The following is a 21,569-nucleotide window of genomic DNA, read 5'->3' on the forward strand; positions in this document are numbered from 1 at the left end:
CAGACCAGACTAAACCTGCAGACACACTGGTCCCCCAAGACAAGGACTGAAAACCCCTGTTTCTAAGGCAGTAAATCAACTTCTGTGCATCATTTAACTCTAGGAAACAATGTGAAAAGAAGCCTACTCACAGTTCTCTCTCCTTGACTAGTAGAAAAATAGAGTAGGTAGGTCCTGTACAGAGAACTGTTGTGAATAGCCAAATTCACATATAACACAGTCTACCCCAATACCGTCACATTATGTACTACAGTATACGTTGTCCAGTAGCACTATTGTGAAAAGACATAAGTAACCCTCCCTTTAATAATAATTAAAGTATTAAAACACTATTGACCTAACGCTAATTTAACTAACATTGACCAACTAAAAGAAGCAACAGTGATCACAAACGTACAGTAAATAGTTCAAATAAACAACATGAATCACCCCTCCGGTGTCCAGCGGATCCCTGCACTGTCCGTGCCTTCATGATTAGCAGACCCCACTGTAATGAGACAGGCAATAAAGCTCTCAATGAGCCTGTAAAATCATCTCTAACCTGTCATTCGCCACTCGGGCGACGCAGACTGGGAGAGTTGGTTACATGTCATGTCATTTGCCAAACTGCTTTATACCATACGGTGTCGCAGGAAGCCGGAGCCTACCCGGCAAGCAAGGGTACACCCTGGACAAGTGCAAGCAAATCATACATGGGGACAGTTTGGAGGCCATGGTAAAGGCCGAGGGGGGAAATTTGGCCCGGACACCGGGATAACTCCCTACTCTTATCGAGAAATACCCGGGGATCTTTAATGACCACAGAGAGTCAGGACCTCGGTTTAACGCCTCATCTGAAAGACGGCGCCCACTGCAGTATAGTGTCCCCGTCGCTATACTGGCATTAGGATTCACATACACTGCAGGGTGGGCGCCCCCCACTGGTCCCACTAACACCACTTCCAGCAGCAACCACTGCTTCCCAGGAGGTCTCCCATCCAGGTGCTGACCAGGCTCAACCCTGCTGAGCTTTAGTGGGCTGCCATTTGAGAGCCGCAGGGTGATACGGCTGCTGGTGTGTTGGTTACAGAATACAAAACTCAGACTACGTTGAGATGCAGATGCTGGCTGGGGGGTACCTGGGCAGGCAGCGGGGGTGGGGGCTCGCTCACTGGCAGCTACAGTAGATTCCTTTCAACAGTCCTAGTCTGTGCTGCCACTAATTGGAAAGTTGCGCTTAACAGCCATTAGCTAGGTTTCATCCCACTTTGCTCTTCCGCCCTCCAAGACCCCGTCGGTCAGACTGGATTGCAAATAAGCGAATCTGCGAATGTTACATTTGCAGATGTCAAGACCCTACTGAAAACCCCAAAACCGTTGCCCTGCGATCGCTCTGATGCACTCCCCAGTGATCATGCCTAGAGGATGAGTTCGCTGTTACAGCAAAGGTGGATGGTGCTTGTCCCAACAGAACCATTCTTCTTCTTTCACTTCACCCTGACGTACACTTAAAAACATCTCATTTGATCTTAACGCAATGAGGCTGTGCCAAAGCCAGCGGTTGAAAATAGCAACCTTAATCTCACTGCTGGAAACACAGCTCTGTAATGAAAGAGAAGGAAAAAAAATGTTAAAAAAATTCTCAAACAATATGATTTCAAATCATACTGTACATAATGTGCATTGGAAACAAACTGAAACTGAGATTCTGCGTCTTAAGTTTCAGCTGTGTACACTCATTTTATTAACCGCTGAATGCAAACAGACTGAACATCTTGCATTACTTTAAAAAATACAGAAATGAGATACAGAGGAATTGTGGAACTCTGACAAATTACAAAAGCTTAAGGGAATAAAGATTCCAGGGAAACAAAATATGTTTTTATCCCAGGGCCAGAGTGTCCTGACCTACAGGCTATTTGTAAATTTAGCATTGGCTGGTACTGCAGAAGCACAATTACCCTCGAGAAATGCAAAGACTCTTTCAATCCCATCAACAGCAGTGTTTCTATATATACTGTATAATATATAGGCGCACATATGTAGTACTGTACATGCACACGTACAAACATTAACACTCCATACAGATTTAGAATCCCTTTCGGTTTTTTGTTTCTCTTTTGTGCATTACTGCATGCGTGCTTCATCTACTCAATTACCGTTTCCCCCCTTCCTATACAGCCTCTGTGATGCTGCCATTTCTCAAATGAAATGATTAATGAAAAAGAAAAACCTCTCGCCAAAAGGAAATTTCTGGCATCATAACGTAGATGCTGGTATCCCACTTAAGGAACTCCATGCAAAGTTCAACAACTGTGAAAGAACTATTAAAGAGGACACACAAACGAGTGACCTTGACTGACAAGCGCACTTCATTTTGGCAATAAACAGCGGTAGTGCTGATAAGTGTTCATTGGCGCAGAGAGTAATTACCTATCTGTCAGCGTTGCTGGTGTGTGTGAAGTAGTATAAATGAAACATACATAATGTACAGCAATAATACCGTGCATGCAGAACCTAATGTATTATCATCATTCTTGGGCTCAGGTTTATGCGGCTGCCATCATTGGGTAAATGCCTTCAGGCCATGATAATTTCATTCTAATCTCTGTTCCATATTATAATTTTCATAGCCAGAAAAATACTGGGAAGCAATACGTTTCAATCAAAGGCTAAATAGAACACAACCTGTAACTAGATATTTTATATACCTATATTTTTTTTTTCTTTCGCAGAACTTCAGTCCATTTATGATAAGAAGGGAATAAGCTGTAAATTTATGGACGCCGACCGGTCTCTCTAGCAATGTCACAAGAAGACAGGCTCCTGAGAGGCACGAACTCCCCCACCATTGTCAGAAAAACAACACAGCACTGGCGCTGGGTATTACTGTTCTACACATTCTGATATTGAGCTTGTGTGAGTAGCTGCAATTTAGTGGAAAACCCCAATATAACAGAACACACAGACATCTATATACTGTAATAGTAAAAAAATAACACTATCCAAAATCAGTATACTACAGTTTTTTTACTTTTTGAAATGACACAATGGGATGAATTAACAGGCATAAAACTGTTCCAGCTATGAAAGCTGTTATACTTAATCTATACAATGTTGCAGAACTGCTGACCATGATGGGCCTAAAATGAACAAAACCACCAAATAATATAATTTCAGTTTTACCTTTTCTTTTTTAATCTGTTCTTGCTCTGTACAGCATTGACGTTTTATGTCTGATGCATAAATTAAATGCAATTTTCAGGTTACACTAAAGAGATATGGTAAATACACATCTCGATTCTACATACCAGACAAAAAACATACAGTATTCAGTCCTGGAATTACTACAGAGCTGTTATGCTGTGTGGGAGAAAGGCTTGGAAAACTAGAGTACCTTTGAGCAATTTGCTGTTGAGACAGTCCTTCTGAGTAGCAAAACCCAACCTCTGGGCTTGAAAAAAAAAAAGTTCACTCACTAGCCAAAATAAAAACAGAAACACAAGCACAGTAGGCCAATTTGAATATCAAAACTGTGTAGTGGTATTTATTAAAAAGACTTTCTTAGATTTATTAATGGTTTCCAAATTGACACCACTGGGCACCACAGTGTTGAATTCCACCTTATCTCAGTTTGTATTGAACTGCATTTTGGACAATGCCGGGAAAAAAAACAGGAGTTCCTTGGTATATCAGGTATTAAGGCATTATACTTTAATCCTGAGAGCAGTGTACTATTGGAAAGTATGGTGGCAGCAAAAGTAATTGAATACTGTTGTACTATATAAAGAGTATCTGTACCCAGATTAGTTATATGATCACGGTCATGTTTGCATTAGGCAATCTTGTTACATTCCCAATATATTACAGTAATTAAAAAAAAAACCAATTAGCTAGGAAATTTAAGAAAAGAGATTTCAGAGGCTTCTTCTGCCTTAGCATAGAGAAATGCCCATCCATCCATCATCAGAAAGCTGTCTATTCCTAGAAAGGATCTTGGCAAACTGGAGCCTATCCCAGCAGCACAGTGCACGAGATCAGGAAATCTATTCAGTTTGTGTTTGTGGGTAGGAAGAAACAATCAGAACAAACATGAATACAGAAGTAAATTCTACACAAGAGGAGACCAGATCCAGAATCGAACCCAGAACCCAAGACCTATCAAGTAGTGGTATTAACCACCAAGTTGCCAAATACAGAAAATGATTTTAATTAACTACAGAGATTTTAGAATTCTACTTCAATCCTTATTGAAGTAACTCTGATGGAAGCGCTTCGTGCACTGAGACAGTAATCTTCTAGTAGAGGTCAAATATAAACTGGCAGTTCAGTGTCTGACAAGATTGACAGCCTGAAGAAATACAGCATACAACAAGAAACGACAGTAAACAACTCCCTGGGAAAACCACGGTTAGCTTGGTTTACAGGCTGTCTGAATGCACCATTTGGACAACTATATTCCCGTTACTGACAGTCTTTATCAATCCTTGACATTTTACTTTAAAAAAAAAACAAGCTCCTTATTCTTCCCTCAGCTCATGGAAAATATATCTTCAAGAAAAAATGCATTCCGCTACATTCAGATACCTCTTTGAAAGCTTATCGGTGAGAGTTTTTGCTTATCACTCTTGCAATATTTGTTGTAACATGACAATGGTTGCTGGCTTTATTATGCCTGCGTGGCAAAATATTTTATTTAACATTTATCTACACATCTAAAATTATTAGGTCACATTTCAACAAACAGGAGGTTCTTACGAGTCTCATTCATTAAATGCCTACTCTCAGAGTGCTGTGGCAGAGAACTAGATCATGAAGTAATACAGTAAATATAAATTTACAGGGACACAGCAAATGTAAAGGGCACAAGGAACGTACAAATAATTATTTTTTGAATATTCTAGTCTGGTCTCTCCTTGTGCAGATAAGAAAAGAAAGTAGCTTTCAGTCTACAAGTCTCACACTAATTGAATAAGTCATCTTGCTCACAGTCTGTCCTCACCTTTTCTGCAATTAATTGCATGATTATTTATTATGAACGATCCATTTAAAAAAGCATGTAAACATACAGTAGTGTCTTACTTTTTGGCTTTGTAATTTTGTTCTTCAGTTAATGAGGCCTTGTGAATGACTCTACGCTGATACTGCCTTTTCACTCTTGTTTTGTGTTTGGGAAAAAAAAAAAACATCCAGACAGTGAGGAAAATTTATGGCTGCCAAAAATCTGCTGTAGATGTTAGAAAAGCTTCTTTGGCTTGTTCAGCGATAGACACTGAGTCCAGTAGTAGGAGTCCCAGATTTCCATAACAGGTGGCCTTGTCTTAATGCAACATACCCAGAGAAATTATTTATTCCATAAGTTCTACATTTAGCAACTGGTGATGCAACATGAAGAATTAGTAAAAGAATGATATCAGGGTTAAAACTAAAAACTATAACTATATAATTCACTACTACTGTTACATTAGTTGACCTTAATGATAATTATGATGTTCAATACAAAGAAAAGGTCCAGTGAATCAAAAACAACCTTGATAAAATTATATCCTAGAAAGTAACAAAAGTACTCACAAACATCTTCCATACGCATTGCACTTTTTTCAGTTTATTCACTTATTTATTCAATAACTGGAACCAGCTACGTACAGTATGATCAATATGCTGGAAGATCAGTGAAAACACAGGAATTAGAATCAGAGAACCGGGGGAAAAATGTGTAATTCTGCTAAAAATGAAATGGGTACCCAGCAGTATCAATATACAGTGCTTAGAGATATGAGGGGGATATTTTTTTCCAATTTAACATGTCAGAGATATAATACAATTCAAACCCTCTGTGGATGAGGAAAACGTTTTTGGTTTTAAAAATTTTCAACATTTTCAAAGTTGTTTGAAAATTCAAAAGAAATGTCCTTGCAACTTTTAAAAAGGTACTGTATGTGACAAACTCAAAATGAACAGCCTATAAGCTTCGACACCACTTGAAAAAATACTGGCAACCTGTTTAAACTTTGCAGAACAGCAGGCTTATACATACCTTCTATTCTCCAATAGCTTTTGGCTGGATGAAAGCAATACAGATTTCTTCCCCAAAAATGGAGGAAGAATATGCAAAGCATTTAAAGAAAAAATCCAGTGCCTACTGACATCCTGTAAAGGGAAGTGGGTGCATAATAATTCGGTCTTGCTTAACAATGCAGTGCATTGGAGTGGCATGTTTTTTTTTTTTTAATTTCACCTCAAAAAAGCCTACAAATACCAAAAGGAAAACTAGGTTTCATTTTATAAGTTAATAGGCTGATGAGCTAGAATATGACATCAAGCATCAAGCATAAACACACAACATAAGACAATGGTTAAAAATCTAAAGGAACACAAAATAGCTATTCCTGTACACATCTATACACACATTTAAGTATAAACTGTCTAAATTTCAGTATGTATGACATAAGTATGACTTTCTTTCAGACCATCAGCATATACTATATGATGTAAAGGTGTCTGTGTCTGCTCTGTTCTGTGCTCTGTGTTTTGCTGCAGTTGGACTTTGTCTCACAGATCCTTATCTGAATATGACAGACGTGCACAGTGTTTGATAACTTGGCACTGTGCATAACACAGGGCCTTATGCAGATGGTCACACAGAAGGCTGATTTTTGCAACACGGATGTGTACGCGTTGGGACAGACAAATTTAGATTTTGGTCCTCATTGGCTAGCTGGGGATGCTACTAATGAGAGTAAAATAAATTTAACCTCTTGGCTAGACAGAGAGGACCTTTTGTAGAACAGTGTTCCTTCTTTGTCCCTTGTTTTTTTTTTTTTAACCGACGTTTACAGTAATTACGACTAACCGGTCGACGTAAAGAAACGCACTGTTTTTTTTAGTTCAACGATGGGAACAACTGACAACTGTGTAAAGACTGGATTCTCAGGATGAGAAACCCCTGGCAGTCACTGGCGAGTGTAACAGCTGACAACACGCAGCCTCTGCTTGCCCTTTGTCGTGTGTGTGCTTCACCTCAAGAGCTGTCAGTGACTTGTCAGAAACAATCAGAAAATCTGATGGTGTCTGCCAGCAATGTACAAGTTTGGACAGGATGACATCAAATTTCTGGCGCTGCGTGTCAAGTACCATATGAAAACAGATGTCCTCATTACTGCATTGCAAGTGCTTAAAAGAAACCATTCCCTTTTTTAACACAACATCAGATGCACCACATTTGGGGAGCATTCGGAAAAGCCTTCCTTTATTTTTAGGTATTCCAAATTCTTCATTATAGAAATGGCAGCCGCAGAATCTCTATCAAAGGTTGTTAAAGTGAAAACACAACAACTCATTGTTACCTTTTCCTCAACAACTGCTTCCACACTTACCTTGAACTGACTCTGGAAAACCTTCCCTTCAAGCTAAAACTGTCACATTGGATAAGCTAAACATAGCCCAAAGTCACAGCCTTATAAAAGTGTTTTATTTCAATAATCATATTAAATAGAAAATGTAATAAAATTACACAAGGGATGAATAGATTAGCCTTATGTTAAAAATGTGACAAATCACAACCCCCTGTGATATCTGAAGCCCTCAGATCCTAAATGACAAAAGTTACTTTATTAAATAGGACAGATTGCTGCTTGTCTGACTTACTTAATCTGTGTGATTGAGCAATGAGACGCCTTCGGGTTCACAAGTCCTTCAAAGGCAGCAGATTTCGCTAATAAAAAAAAGAAAAGCCTTTCACCAATATGCTCCAAATGATCGGTTTTAAAGATTTATTCATTGGCTTTAAACATCCTTATCCACTTGCTACCACCCAAGTCCTTTCACTTCATCAAGCTTCAACAAAGACGGTTAGCTTGGACAATCTGTCAAGTGTCATTGTCATTGATTACAGGACATCCACGCACACAAAATGAAAACTTACTGAAATAACCCATAAAAAGCACAGACTTCACAAATTCAGAGGAGCAGCCCTGCTTCCCTCTTTTCAATAGAATCCCATATCACCAAGCCCTACATTCATTTGCCTATAGTCTGCCGTTTCATTATTGGGATTTAGCTTACATCTCCACCCACTGTCTTTTGAGAGATTTACAAAACACAAAGGAGTTGTGAACATCATTGTGCTTAGTTTGAACTTTATTTTGCTGCCCATATGGTTCTCCAACTCGTCTTAAAGCCAAATGTTTATGCTTAGCATCACTTAGCCAGCTAACCGTTAAAGGAAACAGGACTCTATAACTACACTTTCTTTTGTGCATCTTAAAGTCAGAGACAAAGGACCAGATCATGAATGCAAGCTTTTCAGTCTATAGAACAATAAATAACCTCGCAATTCAAGTGAAACTCTACATCAAATACAAGTGGTTTCATTACAGCAAGATAATAATATAACATTTCACAGCAACCAATCCAAAGAGCCTTAACAATTTCTGAAGAACACAGTTTGAGACACTGAACATCTCATTCTCATAATAAAAAAGAAACAAAAAGTTGGGTTTTTTTACAAGCATTTCTAGTGAGGTACCAGCCTGAATGCTCCTAAGAGGGGTTTGATTCCCACAGAAATAATAAAAAAAAAGATCCAGATTCTTTTAAATAACTGAACATTAATGAATAATAAAAATGTGTAATCGGTGTACTAAAGGGCCTCTCCTCATGTCTCCATAAAGCAAATGTATAATCACATACTCTGAACATTTTATTTACATAAGACATTAGCACGAACAGTACAGTACAGTGTAACATCACTAACGTTTGAGCAAAAAAAAAACACATTAGGACTAACACAAGTGTGCTAGAGTTCTGACTTTTACTTTTAAAAGCTATGAGAATGGTGTCTTCAGCTCAGCCCTTAGTGACAATTCATCCACATCACAGACCCATCGCCCATAATTAGCTGTGACTCCTGACAAGCAGCTCAGCAGAAGATCAGCAGAGAGAAGTAGCACGTTGATGTCTATGTTCCCTGAGGCTAAGGCACAGCAGCATTAGCAGACCAGTGTGTGAAAGCCCAGAGCTGCATTCTGCCATCCTGTACCTGCATTGTCATCAACCTTTGGAGGAGAGAATCTATAAAAATAATGTCATTGTGCAGCAGACATAATATGCTGTACTCCTCCAAAGGCAACGTTTAATATGACTGATCTACTACTTGTTTCAAAACAGCAGCACATTACAGATCTAGTAATATAGATACTGAATATATGACATATTAGACACTATATTCTTTTACTGGTTCTCTTAAATAGTATGTAAGCTGTTCATATCCACTATGTAAGGACAGATTTTAACAACAAAATTCTAAAATTAAAACATTACATCAAAGCCATTAACCATGATCTTGAAGGAATTACCACAATGTCTGTGGTGTGCACAAAGTCCTAATTGTGAGGACAAATTTTATAATTTGAGTGACGCAGAGTATGGTAAAATAAAATTCATCCTATTCTATGCAAAAAAAATAAGTTTTCACTTATTTTTACTTAGTTATCACTTATATAATTGTTTTCACAATTATAAGCAGAGCTACTAGAACATTATTACATGCAAAATAATGATCTTATTACTGCCATTTGAAAACTCCACTATTAATGCTAAATTGTGACATTTGGTGTTTAACATATTTCTACATTTGTGGTGGGGATTGTAGAAGGGAAAAGAATACAAACAGACCTTGTTTTCAGTAATAATTTTAAAAGCATCTGACAAAAAACTGTCAAGACCTTTTTCATCAAACAAACTAGATAAAGAATACTTGTGGCAACATTTTTTTTTATAATGCAGTTACCTCATTACAACATGAGCTTTATCAAGTCCCCACATAGTCGGCAATTTAACCTCTGTGATTCCGGAATTAATTAAGCAGGAACAAATGAATAAACTACTTAATGAAAGTGGCAAGTTGAAAACAAAGTCATAAACTAAAAAAGATAAATGGATCACTAACTCTCTTTTCTTCCAGTCACCTGGAAATAAGCCCTACATTCAGCTTAGACCCTCTACTGCTTTTGAGTCCCCAGCTGCTCTTTCAGCTAGTAAATAAAAGTGTTCATGGAAACAAAATCATTCTACACAGTGAGCTGCAATAATCTGGAGAACTGCAACTTTTTGAGCTGCTAAAAATAAGTGCATACACCCTTCCTATTCAACAAAAGCTACGTTACTTTATTCTCTAGGTATAAATGAAGCATCCAATTTTGTGAAGAGCTGTGAAGATAATAACAGCAACCTCTGACTTGTTAAAAAACACCATCAGCAAATTACCAAGTTTTTCTCCCACCTTGTTACAGTATATGACTCAGTATAAGGAACAGTTAAAAATGAACACTAACAGTTTGATTATTTTCAGATTTTTTTATGATTTTAAAAGTCTAAATAGCTAAATAAGTATGGTTTCATTAGTAAAAATAACTTGAGTCAATTTTTTACATGAGAAAATATTTGTTCAAGCAAATTTATGAATGAAAGTGGGCACCAGTACACAACCTGCTGGGAAAATGCAGCTACTGTGTTATTGTTTTCATGGTGGAGAGCAAACAGGATGTTAATAAATCAGCAATAGATGTAAACCAAACTGAAGCCACTAGCAGAACAGGCATGTTGGCTAAGCGTGCAGTACAAGGCAGAGATGTGCCCCCTGTGAGGATGTTTAAAATCACAATCACACTGCAGCCATATCCTCACAGTATTACCAACCATTACACGATTGCAAAGGGATCTGTTCTCATTTTGTTCATCATTCTACTGAAGCAAACAGAAGGCTGATTAGTACAGAGCTCACAGTAATTCAAAAGAAACGCCTAACGATGTTTGACTTACTTTAGTCATGGCGATGTTTTATTAATGTACAAAACTTATTTTGGTTGAAAGTTTAGAAGATAAAACGTTTGACAATGGATAATCACAACAATTTGTCGGTCTATAAGTATACCCAGAATGCTGCCACTTCATGAATATAGAGCACGCACAAAACGTATATCCCACTTAAACAATTATTGCTGTCTCTTTTGATTTTAAGATGTCACTTTGAGTGGTTTTTCCATTCTATTTCTTCAGTACACTAGAAAATGACTCCACGCGTCTGGCGCAGAAACACGTATTGCAGCCAGAAAGGCTTAATGTTTCTGTGATACACGGACGATAAGGCATAGAGATCTATGTATACAGAGACTCAGGAGTGAGCTCCACAGAACAGTGATCTCCGACCAGCTTCTTGTCTCTTACACATTCATCAAATCGATATTCACATCACTTGAGCCCTCCGATTCCAAATGAAAAGATGTGCAAAATTAAATACACAATAAACCTTACAAAAGTACATGTTTTACTCTAAGGTCGAGAGGAAAGCATGTCACGCAACAACATAAGTCAAGGCACAAAAAATTATGGAAATAGCATAGACTGCATATAATAAGAAATAAATCCCTCCCCAAAAATGTGTTATGCCTAAGACTCTGCTGGCTTTTTAATTTGGAAATATGCTGCCAGATTGTGGTCACACTGCCAGGACATTATTATATTTTAAGTGTGTCATATTCTGCGCTCCTCGTCCTGCACACTCTCACATGCTTTGCTGGCTGGGCTCACCTTTATTCAATCCCACTGGCATGCAGAGAGCCCTCTGGCTTCTAACAACCTATCCCACTGTGGTACATATTGGAGAGCATACAATTGCCTTAAAACCTATTTGCATCCACAATAAAGTCACCATCCACCTTTTCAATGCAATCAATCTGACTGGTACAAACAATAGTTTGATTTTGATTGCCCTGCAGTGTGAGTGGGCAGCTCTGTTGAATACAAAAGAATCTCTTTGAAAACAAAGGTCTGGTTCATCATTCAGGCCAGTGCTATTCAGGCAGCTGCCTCTGCCACACTCACGCTGACAAACGTCCAGAAAAACAGATGGTTTGTGCATTCATGACCAGTTTAGTGGAAGCCCAAGAGTCAAGACTATTCAGGGGAGTTTTTTGTCATCCATTTGATAATAAAGCTTTTCACTCTAGTAGAAAATTAGAAATGCATTTTAAAATCGTCCTTTAATTATTGAGGTCAGCCAAGCTCTGTATGAAAAAAAGGGGGCTCAAGTATGAGCTTTTAGTTCACATGGCTGATGTGAAAAGATTTAAGGCGGGATCCTTCATTTCACCTTTTAGAGCCGAATCACAATAAATTTACATAAATTGCTCAATTTGCAGAAAAAGGCAAAGTGTCCTGCCGGTAAAAATTCCCTTGATTCCCTTGAGCTTTTGATTTTTCGGTCTTCCCTGAAATACAAGAGTTTCGCCATTCTAAAACAGGATAAGAATGATACAGTATACAGAAAAAAAAAGAGTTGTTCAAAAAAGCTGTGCATTCTTTGCAATTTATAATGTAATGCATTACAATTTATTTTATTCATCGACGCCTTTACTTTTACCCCAAACCAAAATAAATAACTGGATGGATATGTCACCATACTGTTTTAAATCGGAAAAGCCAGACTTCATCTAAGCATAAAGGGAACATCTCAAAAGTCAAATAAAGCACATACAGTATACTGTAAACAGCATACAAAAAGCCAAGAAACATTCTCAGCTCGGAATCTTAACATCCTAACCTTTCTGTAAGCAAAAATAAATATCTTTCTGGGAGGTTTTTCTTATTTGGACATGAAATCAAAGACAAAAAAAAAGCATTCCGAAAGACGCCATTGACAAATATTCTGCGAAATTCCACTTCATCACTTTTACCTTTTATTAAATAATAAAGGTGATAAATAAAGGGAAGGCAAAGGGTTTTACAGCACAGTCTGACCATTACAGAACTGAATTTTTGCACATCTGCATTATAATCGATAACAGATGAGTAAATCCCAGCCGCTAAATCATTCATCAGCTCGGCACTCTTAAGTACCAGATGGTGATGCCATGGTCCTCAAACTAGGAATATAAAATTTGCGGATTTTGGGCTCCGATCTGTGGCAAGAGGCATAAGAGTGCCTATAGGGGAGATGCTCCTATCAAGTGTCACCAGCTTCTCCGCTCAGAATTCTGCTGCAGCTACTGACGCTCAAACTTTTGGGCTGCAGCCATTATTACCACAGAGCAATCTTGTCAGTTACTGATATGTAAATCTCGATGATGGAAAATAAAATAAGTCACTGGGAATTAGATTGTCACTAAGCATAAAACTATGTAAAACTATGTAATTTAACAAATTATTTATTTTTTGGCATCATAAATTCAAAAGTGATATTAGCCTAGATCAATCAGAAAGAATGTCAGTTGATGTAATGCTATACTGTATATATCTACACACTTAAGCTCCTATACAACATCCACTGCCTTGTGTCAGATAACGAAAGCACTTCCTAGTATATTGATGATAAAAATACGCAACACTAAATTTCTTTCATTACAAAGAAATAAAACATGTTCTCACATTAAAATGGAATTTCACATCTTACAAAAATAATCGCAGGGATTTATAAAATGTTATTAACTGGTAAAATCAAAGTTCATTTTTTAGGGGAAAGTTTTATATATATACACACATTATATATTTCTTGCTTCTACATTATTTTTCTGGAAAAACATATGATTTGAAGAACAGCACCTCCAACCACTTTTGTAGAAGTCAAAAGTACAGTAATTTTTATTTTGGTACAAAGCCAGTTCTATAATATTATCTCAAGAAAATGTTAGAAAAAAACGTAGATCCTAAGATGATATTTGTGGAGTGGTGACCCCTTGTAAGAAGGTTTGTACTGAAGGAAAATTAAAAAGAAACCTTCAGAGTTTAAATTTAGCATTGAATACATACTGTATAAAATAACATTTCAAATACTCATTTCGCTATTCAGTTGAGCAGTTACGTCAATAAAAGACGGGACAAGCAAAATATAATTTGAACCGAATCAATTAAAAAAATTCATACCTTACTTAATTTGAAATAAAGGAAACACAAAATTATTCAAATTGAATCGTCCATCAAGCCAGTCTTTGATCAGTATTTACAAGATAACTGAGAAACCTCAACTGCTAGACTCCGCCACAATCCAAAATGTACGCTTACTTCTTAAGCACTGCCCTCTTCTGACGATAAACAGAACTGCATAAGAATTTCTCACAAAAGCCAGCAAAGTGCCTCAAAAGCACAATATGCGTGGAAACGTGCCAGTTTTTTCTCTACTTAATGGGAAGATATTTGTCTCTCAGAAAATACTTTTAAAATTAGGAGCAATGATGCTTGAGATTTAAAAAAGGATCCTGACATAAGACATATATACCTCTGGAAGTATATAAACCAAAACATATTTAAGAGGGAAAAAAAATCACAGACTTTCAGAGTCTTAAAGAAAATGATCTTCTCTGAGTACACCTATGGGAGTATAACAATTCATTTCCTGTAAGCTCTCCGTACAAACAGGAAAAAAACAGCTGGAAAAGAAACGTCAAGACAAAGTACGAAAATGAGAAGATTAAAACAAGAATCCAGAACAAACATGTTGTGCTTATTTCTCCATTCACAGTTACTTTGAACAACACCACAGACAAGGCCTTTCAGGCTTTTCAGATTACCAAACCTCGATGTACAGTAGGCATTAAGTAAATAAACTAGTATAAATTTTGACACTCCATGTCTGCGAATGGGCTCCTGGTTCTTTGACCACCACCAGAAATACTTGATTTCAAAGAAGCTTTCTGTATAAGCAATGTAAATGAATTTCTGCACACTAACAAAATATTCCTCAGTTAGTCAGGTTTATCTCCATAACAGTGACATGGCTGAACAACTGTGAGAAGTATTTCTAGATTCGTTTTTGAATCTACCCCCCACACCCTTTACAATTTCAGGACTTTTTTTCTTTCTTGATTGTGCATACAATGCTCTTTTCCACTTGTTATTCTGACACAAAATGTACAAAAAAACATTTCATTAATATTAACACAGACTGGCAGGAACTGTGCTACGAAAAAAAAATCAGGAGTTACCTGTATACCCAATATTGAAATTCTAAAAACATGTTATATGCAATATTCTTTATACTTCCTCTGTTCCTTTCACTCTGCCTTTTTAAAAACTCTCTCTCTAGCAAGTGGCCGATATATCAATGGAATTCCTTGCATTTGTAATTCTGTAAAATCAGAATTAATACTGTACAATGATGTGCTTCTCCCCCTAATGTAAATTATTACTTGCAAATGAGTAACCCCTCAAAAACGGGAATGTGCAAGAAGCTGTGTGTGAGAGCAATAACTGCAGTAAAGACAGTTAAATCTGGAAAGCTTATTATTTTTGTACTGAACAGCAGTTTCGTTTTTCTAAGCAGACATTGGCAAATACCGTAGCAATCCTGGGAGAGCAATGCTCTAGGGAGACCAGAGTGAGGTAACGGGTGGGTCAGAGGGCAAAATCCATTTAATTGCACAGATTGCAGGCCGTTAATTTTTAGACAGACAACAACATTTCAATTTTGCAATAGCTTGTCCAATGTTACATCCCCTCTCTGATTTCAGTTTATACAGAGAGAGATCAACAGTTCCTCATATCCATCTTACGATGTGTGCATCTGGTTCTGTTTGGCCCCCTACCTTACTCTTTCCTTTTCTGAGCCACAGAACAAAAATGTCTGATCCTGTATAAAAATAGAAAAAAAAACTAACAACAGACAATACACAAACAAGCTTATGAAGAAACATGTGTGATCAACTATGAAACAAAAAGAACCCAGCTTCCATAAAACCACAACACTTCTTTCCCGATCATAACACTGTTACAATATTGCAGCACAGACTGTAGCACTTCTGAAGTAAACAATTCACCCTACAGTCAAACTCTCTGCTAGAACTGAGTTTCAGAGGTGAAACTTATTGATATAGAGGATTCAACCGAGCCATGAAATTTACAGTTTTAACTGGCTGTGCCACAAAGTTCTGAGGGGCTTTGGGTCTATGTGTGTATGGTTAGGATGGAACTTGGGATCAGAAGAATCACTGTTGTTTTAGCAATAATTGAATACTGCTTAACTATTTTACCTAATAAATATGTTGGTGTCCATGTCCTGTATAGGTTACTGCATGGGATTAAAAATAGCATCTGCATGTTCATGGGTTTTTGTATTGGTAAGAACATACTGTACAAAATGTTACAAACAATAGGACATCATTCGGACAGTTTCGCCATTTGGTAGGTAGTACTTAATTGATCTGAGGATCTCATCTAGCTACAGTATATTTTGAAAGAAATGAGGGTGTCGGCTACAACAGCATGGCTGGGCAGCTCGTCCAACACTCCCACTAAACGCTGTCCATGCTCCCCCACAGTCTGTGGTGGGCTGGGCTCCTTCAAGGATGAAAACTGGAGCCCTGTGTCTCAAGCACAGATTGCGTGTGGAATTCCTTAGTAGAATTCCTCTTACAGACAGACTTTGTTTTCTGAGAGGTTATCACATACACACAATTTCTAAACACAAGCGGTAGTCAAACCAGGCAGAGTAATTCCAGACCCCAGGCTGTGAGCATAGTAGCATGCTAAAACATGGCAGGGGAATGTGCAACAGCTGTAGATATGATCGTCTGTTTATTCTGGCATAAGTACTTTTTCACCCCCACTGTAAAGCTGCTTGAGAGGTCTTTGAGAGGTGCTACAGTATGTAAAACAAGATAATAAGAATACTATGATAACAACGCAGGGCAAAAGGAACAGGTGCACCTCAGTAACACAATAAGACAAAATAACAAACGTCACCTACGGTTACAGTGATGATAATAACTGCTAACATCTTCCTCACATATACAGTAAGAGAGTACCTATCTCATGCAGCGCTAAAGTGGAGCACCTACAGTACTTTGGTGACACACAGCAGTTATTACGCACCAGAAGTCCCACTGCACAGCACATCAGCTGAAGGAATTCGAGTTTTTAATCATCAATTGTTTCGTAGACCTGATGAGATCAGGCTACAAAGTGGAAATGCTGCCGCTTTTGTATGTAAACAACCAATAACCAGAGCTTTTTGATCCTTTAAGAATATATTGCTTGTGACAGTTAAAAGGCTAAGCTGTTCATTAGTTCAATTAACCCGCAAGAGTTACCTAACTGTCTTATTAAAAATTCCAGTGGGGACCTTTTCTGTGTGATCTGTTTTTTCTGTCACTGGACTATTAAGGAATACAGAATATAACAAAAGGTCATCTGCACTTTCTTTTTCCTAAATTAATTCAAAATCACACTTGCACACAAGGGTCTGGAAACCCTTGCACAAAGTTGTCTTTACCAAAAAGAGACATATTATAACTTATGCTAACCTACAGTATTTCAAGATCTTTAATGTGTTTCCTGGTAGAATTAACTATCATAATATGCTACTAAATATTTGTTAACGTTTGTGTATGTAACATGTAAAAATCATGAAGTCTCACCTGAAAATTGTCATTTTGTAGTTTACTTGTTACTTGTTAGCAAGACAGCATAGATGCGTGTCTTGTGGTTTGTAGCTTCAACCTCTGCATCATTGGCCGATTTGAAGGTCGAGTGCCAAAATGCTTTGCAATTGATAAACTGTGTATTTACAATGGGCAATCTTAAAACAGTCAGTGCAGTAACCCAAATACGCACTAAACATAAACGTTAATGTACGACCTACTGGATATGAAAAGGGGGTTATTCAATTGCTTGAAGTTCATGTAGAAGTAGATGAAAAGGCAAATCCATATACAGCAAGCCATGCATTTTGACTCATGTTTTACTCATTTGAATCCTTCAGGAAATGGCTGGATGAGGTGCTGGGATCAATAAGCTGTCAGCAACCAAACAACCAACATAAGCTGGAGGTAGTTTGAAACCTTTTTTTTTTAATGTTCCAACAGCTGCTGAGCAAAGTTCAATGCAACTGATTACTGATTACTGTTACTTTGATTACTTATCTGTCAGTGCACTAACACCAGCTAAACTACTATACTGTTTTCATAAGAAGGGTGAAACACAGTGGACAACATTTAGACCTTATTATTTGCAATTTGTTTTAAATAAAGTTTTATTTAAAGGGGAACCGCAGTCCCAATTTCTCAGACAGGTTATTAAATCTTGGTAACAGAATAAATCAATACATAATTTTACAAATTCCAAACTATGCAAGAAATCATGAACTTCGTAAAAGTACTGTATGGTCTCCATTTTGTCACAAACCACTGGTCTCGCCACAAACAAGAGCAAGAGTTTGTGTGAACTGCGATGCAAAGCGGCCCTTCCTGCTCACTAGTCAGTGTAATGACTACACGCAGAGTTATCAAGTCAATTGTATTTGTTAGCAAAACCGTCTCAAAGCCCAGAGCAGTATTTGTATTGAATTAAAAGAGATGTTTTCACAAGCCTCTTTGTTTACAACGTAACAAGGTCACTTTACCCCGCTGAAAGTTATGTTACCTCGTTCTGAATCCCAGAATGTGGCGCTGGTCATACTGTACCTGGAAATATAGTCTATCTTGTGATGTAAATGAGAGGTTTTATACATGATTGTGTATGTTGGGTTTATAGATACAGTATGTGATTGGAGGAACTAGTTGTTTGGCAGACATTTATCACTTCATTGTTCTTTTAGTGTGTGTGCAACATAGATCTAAAAAAGATTGATGAGTCATAGAAAGGTCTGCTAAAGACGCACTAACTGCAGCCCCATCTCTTATTGTTTTTTTATGTAGTTATGTAAGCGAACATAACAAATTGATGACGGAAATGTTCCTTGATCTGTCGATGAAAGGAAGCAGCAGTCCTGCTGTAAGGAAAGAAAGAAATAGACAACAGACCGTAACGAGAAACGTCAGTCACCGACTGACCAGTTGAACAGAAACCTGCACAGCTACTGGCCGATACAAAGGATGCATTTAGGCAAAAATGGAGGTTTAGTGAGATGGCTTGCCCCAAATTTTACAAGGCACACTCTCTCTACCATATGCGATTTGTCCTGAGGCGAGGGCAGAATCACAACGTTTTGAGGAAAGGAGAATCTCATCTAAAACGGAATGGAGTGAGTGGGCAACTCCAATAATTCCAGTCCTGAAAAGAGAAAACGCTGGCGACGTGTGCAATTGTGGAGACTTTAAGGTCAACGTAAGTCCTGTACCCCACAGTGTCCGTTACCCTTTACCTCATATTGAAGACATTTTTGCAATGTTAGCAGGGGGTGAGCACTTCTCCAAGACAGACTTAGTCCAGGCATATCTTCAAAAGGAGATTGAAGGATCGTCAGATAATTTATTTTGATAATTTATACCCACAAAGGCCTGTTTCCATACAATCATCTAGTTTTTGGGGTGTCAGCGGCCCCAGCTAGATGGCAGACGGTGACGGAAGTCCTGCAGCGAATTCCAGGTACAGTACATAGTGTAATCAGGACAATATTATTGTGACAGAGACACTCTGAAACGGAAAAATAGAATAGAAACATTTGAAACAGTGCTTAGCAGGCTCAGAGAGTGTGGACTGGGAGCTAATGAGGCCAAGTACTGTATGAATTTCTTCCAAGTGAAATCTCGTATCTCATATACAGTATGTGGTTGGAGGAACTAGCTGCTTGTCGGATATGTTTGACTTCATTGTTCATTTTGTGTGTGCGCGCACTGATCTAAAAGTTATTGATGCGTCATAGAAAGCTCGGCTAAAGACGCACTAACTGCAGCGCCGTCTCTTATTGTTTTCTTCATGTAGTTTTAAGTCAACAAACATAACGGTGTACGTTTAACTTTCGTTGTCTTCTGAAACGCACTCGTCAATGCCGATTCTTTCTAACCCCGAAATGCAAACATACCGTTGCAGTCCCTCTTTAAATGAGTTGGGGCTTCAACCAACCATTAGATACAGTACAACCAAAGACTGCAGACTTTGTTAGTGCTTCAACAACAGAGAGGTCAGGCATTCAATTCACCTTCACTTTGTTATTAAGTGACTTCATAAATATAACGAGGTTTCTGCTCAATCGATAAGGTCCACTGGAGGTAGATACCATGTCATTAAAATCAGCCCACACGTCTGAAATACACTTCAGCACATTGCTGAAAAAAGATGAAGGAGCTGCCAAATACTAAGCGTTTCCTATTATATTTCTAAATCAGACAAATAACTACTCGCCTGACATTCGGTTGCTCTGTACTGTGTTAAACTGAACTTCGCATACAATTCTAATAGAGCAGAAAAACGTCCCGTAGTTTTACGGTCTACACATCGATACCTTTTACCTTCAAAACCTGCGAATACCTGTACGAAGAGAATGCTTCGTTACTTCTTCAGCTTTTTATTTTCATAAAAAATCGCCTCATTCGACGATATAACTACCGAGTAAATGAATAGTTAACGATTCTGTTGCTGGCAGAAATAGGCAAGAACTTGATTGAAGCTTCACGGGTTATCTGCAGGATAAGCGCTTTGACGACAGCATTCATGTTTTTTTTTCCCAGAAAAAAAAAGTAGTGCGCAGTAAATCACTTTTCTTTTACTTACCTCTTCCTCCCGAGGAATGTGCAGAAGAGGCAAAAGGAAAAAAAGACGAGACACATTGTCAGAGCAATTCCCAGCAAGTCCATGTTGCCTGTTGCTTCAAATTAAGCCTTAAAAAAAGGAAGTTTCTGCGTACCCAAGTACTCCAATTTCCGGATGCCTTGGGAGCAATCGAGAACTGTCAGGCGAGGTGATAGCTGCAGCTCACCACATTCAATGCAATGTATTGCAAAGCCGAGGTTTTCTGGACAGAAAAAAAAGTTTCGGAAACTGTTATGTGGAGCCACCCAAATAGTCATTAGCAGTAGCTTACAGTAAGTTTCCTGATAGAAGATGTTGCCATTATAAAGCCACTGTACGTCGTGACGTTAGCGAGGATATGACTTCGTTTAGTTTACTAGATTTATTAGAGAGTACAAATTCATTGTGTACAAAAGTGACTGCCCTACAGTATCATTCACTTACCAGTTTCTAAAAGCGTTATGCATTGTACAAGAAATTGTCATTTGCTTAATTCGTCATTTTTGTGTTCGCTAATTCTTTTAAGCAATGTAGTGTATTGGAACTTCGTTCAAGAAGGAGCCTGTGCCTAAAATGACTTTTTGTAGTTGTTAAACGTGTTTAAAATTTGAAAGCTATTAATTATTAATTAAGTTATGACAGAATCTACACAAAATATAATTGACTTTGCAGCTTTCCTATGTTTGGTATCCTACACATTTTAGAGTTTAACCCCAGCAGCAATGTGTCCAGGTACCCTTTGAACTTTGACATTTCCCCCCTTTTATTCCAAGCTCACGCCCTCCCCCCCCCCCCTCGCCCTCTACAAAAGGGACCCCCTGAGCTCCTGTCTCTTTTTTTTGCGCTAGCCCATGCTGCGCAGTAGTAACCGTTTCTCCTCTCCATGCGAAAAGAGTAATAGAGACGGTGAGCTGCAGTTTCTTCTCCTGTCTTTCTTCCTACACCAGCAGCCCTGCAAGTGGAATTAAAGTCGCTATTTTCATATTTCGAGGTTAGAAACAGTCAGCGTTGACGAGTGCATTTCAAAAACCGCAATGAAAGTAAATTGTGCACAGTAACTTGTAAAACTTCCAATTTTCATCACAAAATAG

At 38.0% G+C, this 21,569-nt stretch overlaps 1 protein-coding gene across 5 annotated transcripts in view; it reads right to left on the reverse strand.

The window, feature by feature from the left end:
* The window catches only part of cyp7b1 (cytochrome P450, family 7, subfamily B, polypeptide 1), a 67,911-nt gene extending 46,807 nt beyond the window's left edge, over positions 1 to 21,104 (reverse strand). For 2 of the 5 annotated variants that reach the window (XM_015353789.2, XM_015353790.2), the window contains exon 1: positions 20,461 to 21,102. In XM_015353789.2, coding sequence (XP_015209275.1) covers positions 20,461 to 20,543 — 83 coding nt within the window. In that variant the 5' untranslated portion in view covers positions 20,544 to 21,102. Of the gene's footprint in view, positions 1 to 20,460 lie in introns of all 5 variants that reach the window. The other 3 variants (XM_015353788.2, XM_015353791.2, XM_015353787.2) reach the window with 3 other exon arrangements.
* Positions 21,105 to 21,569: the final 465 nt, after the last annotated feature.

This window comes from Lepisosteus oculatus, chromosome 6 (assembly GCF_040954835.1).
Source record: "Lepisosteus oculatus isolate fLepOcu1 chromosome 6, fLepOcu1.hap2, whole genome shotgun sequence".
Lineage (NCBI taxonomy): Eukaryota > Metazoa > Chordata > Actinopteri > Semionotiformes > Lepisosteidae > Lepisosteus > Lepisosteus oculatus.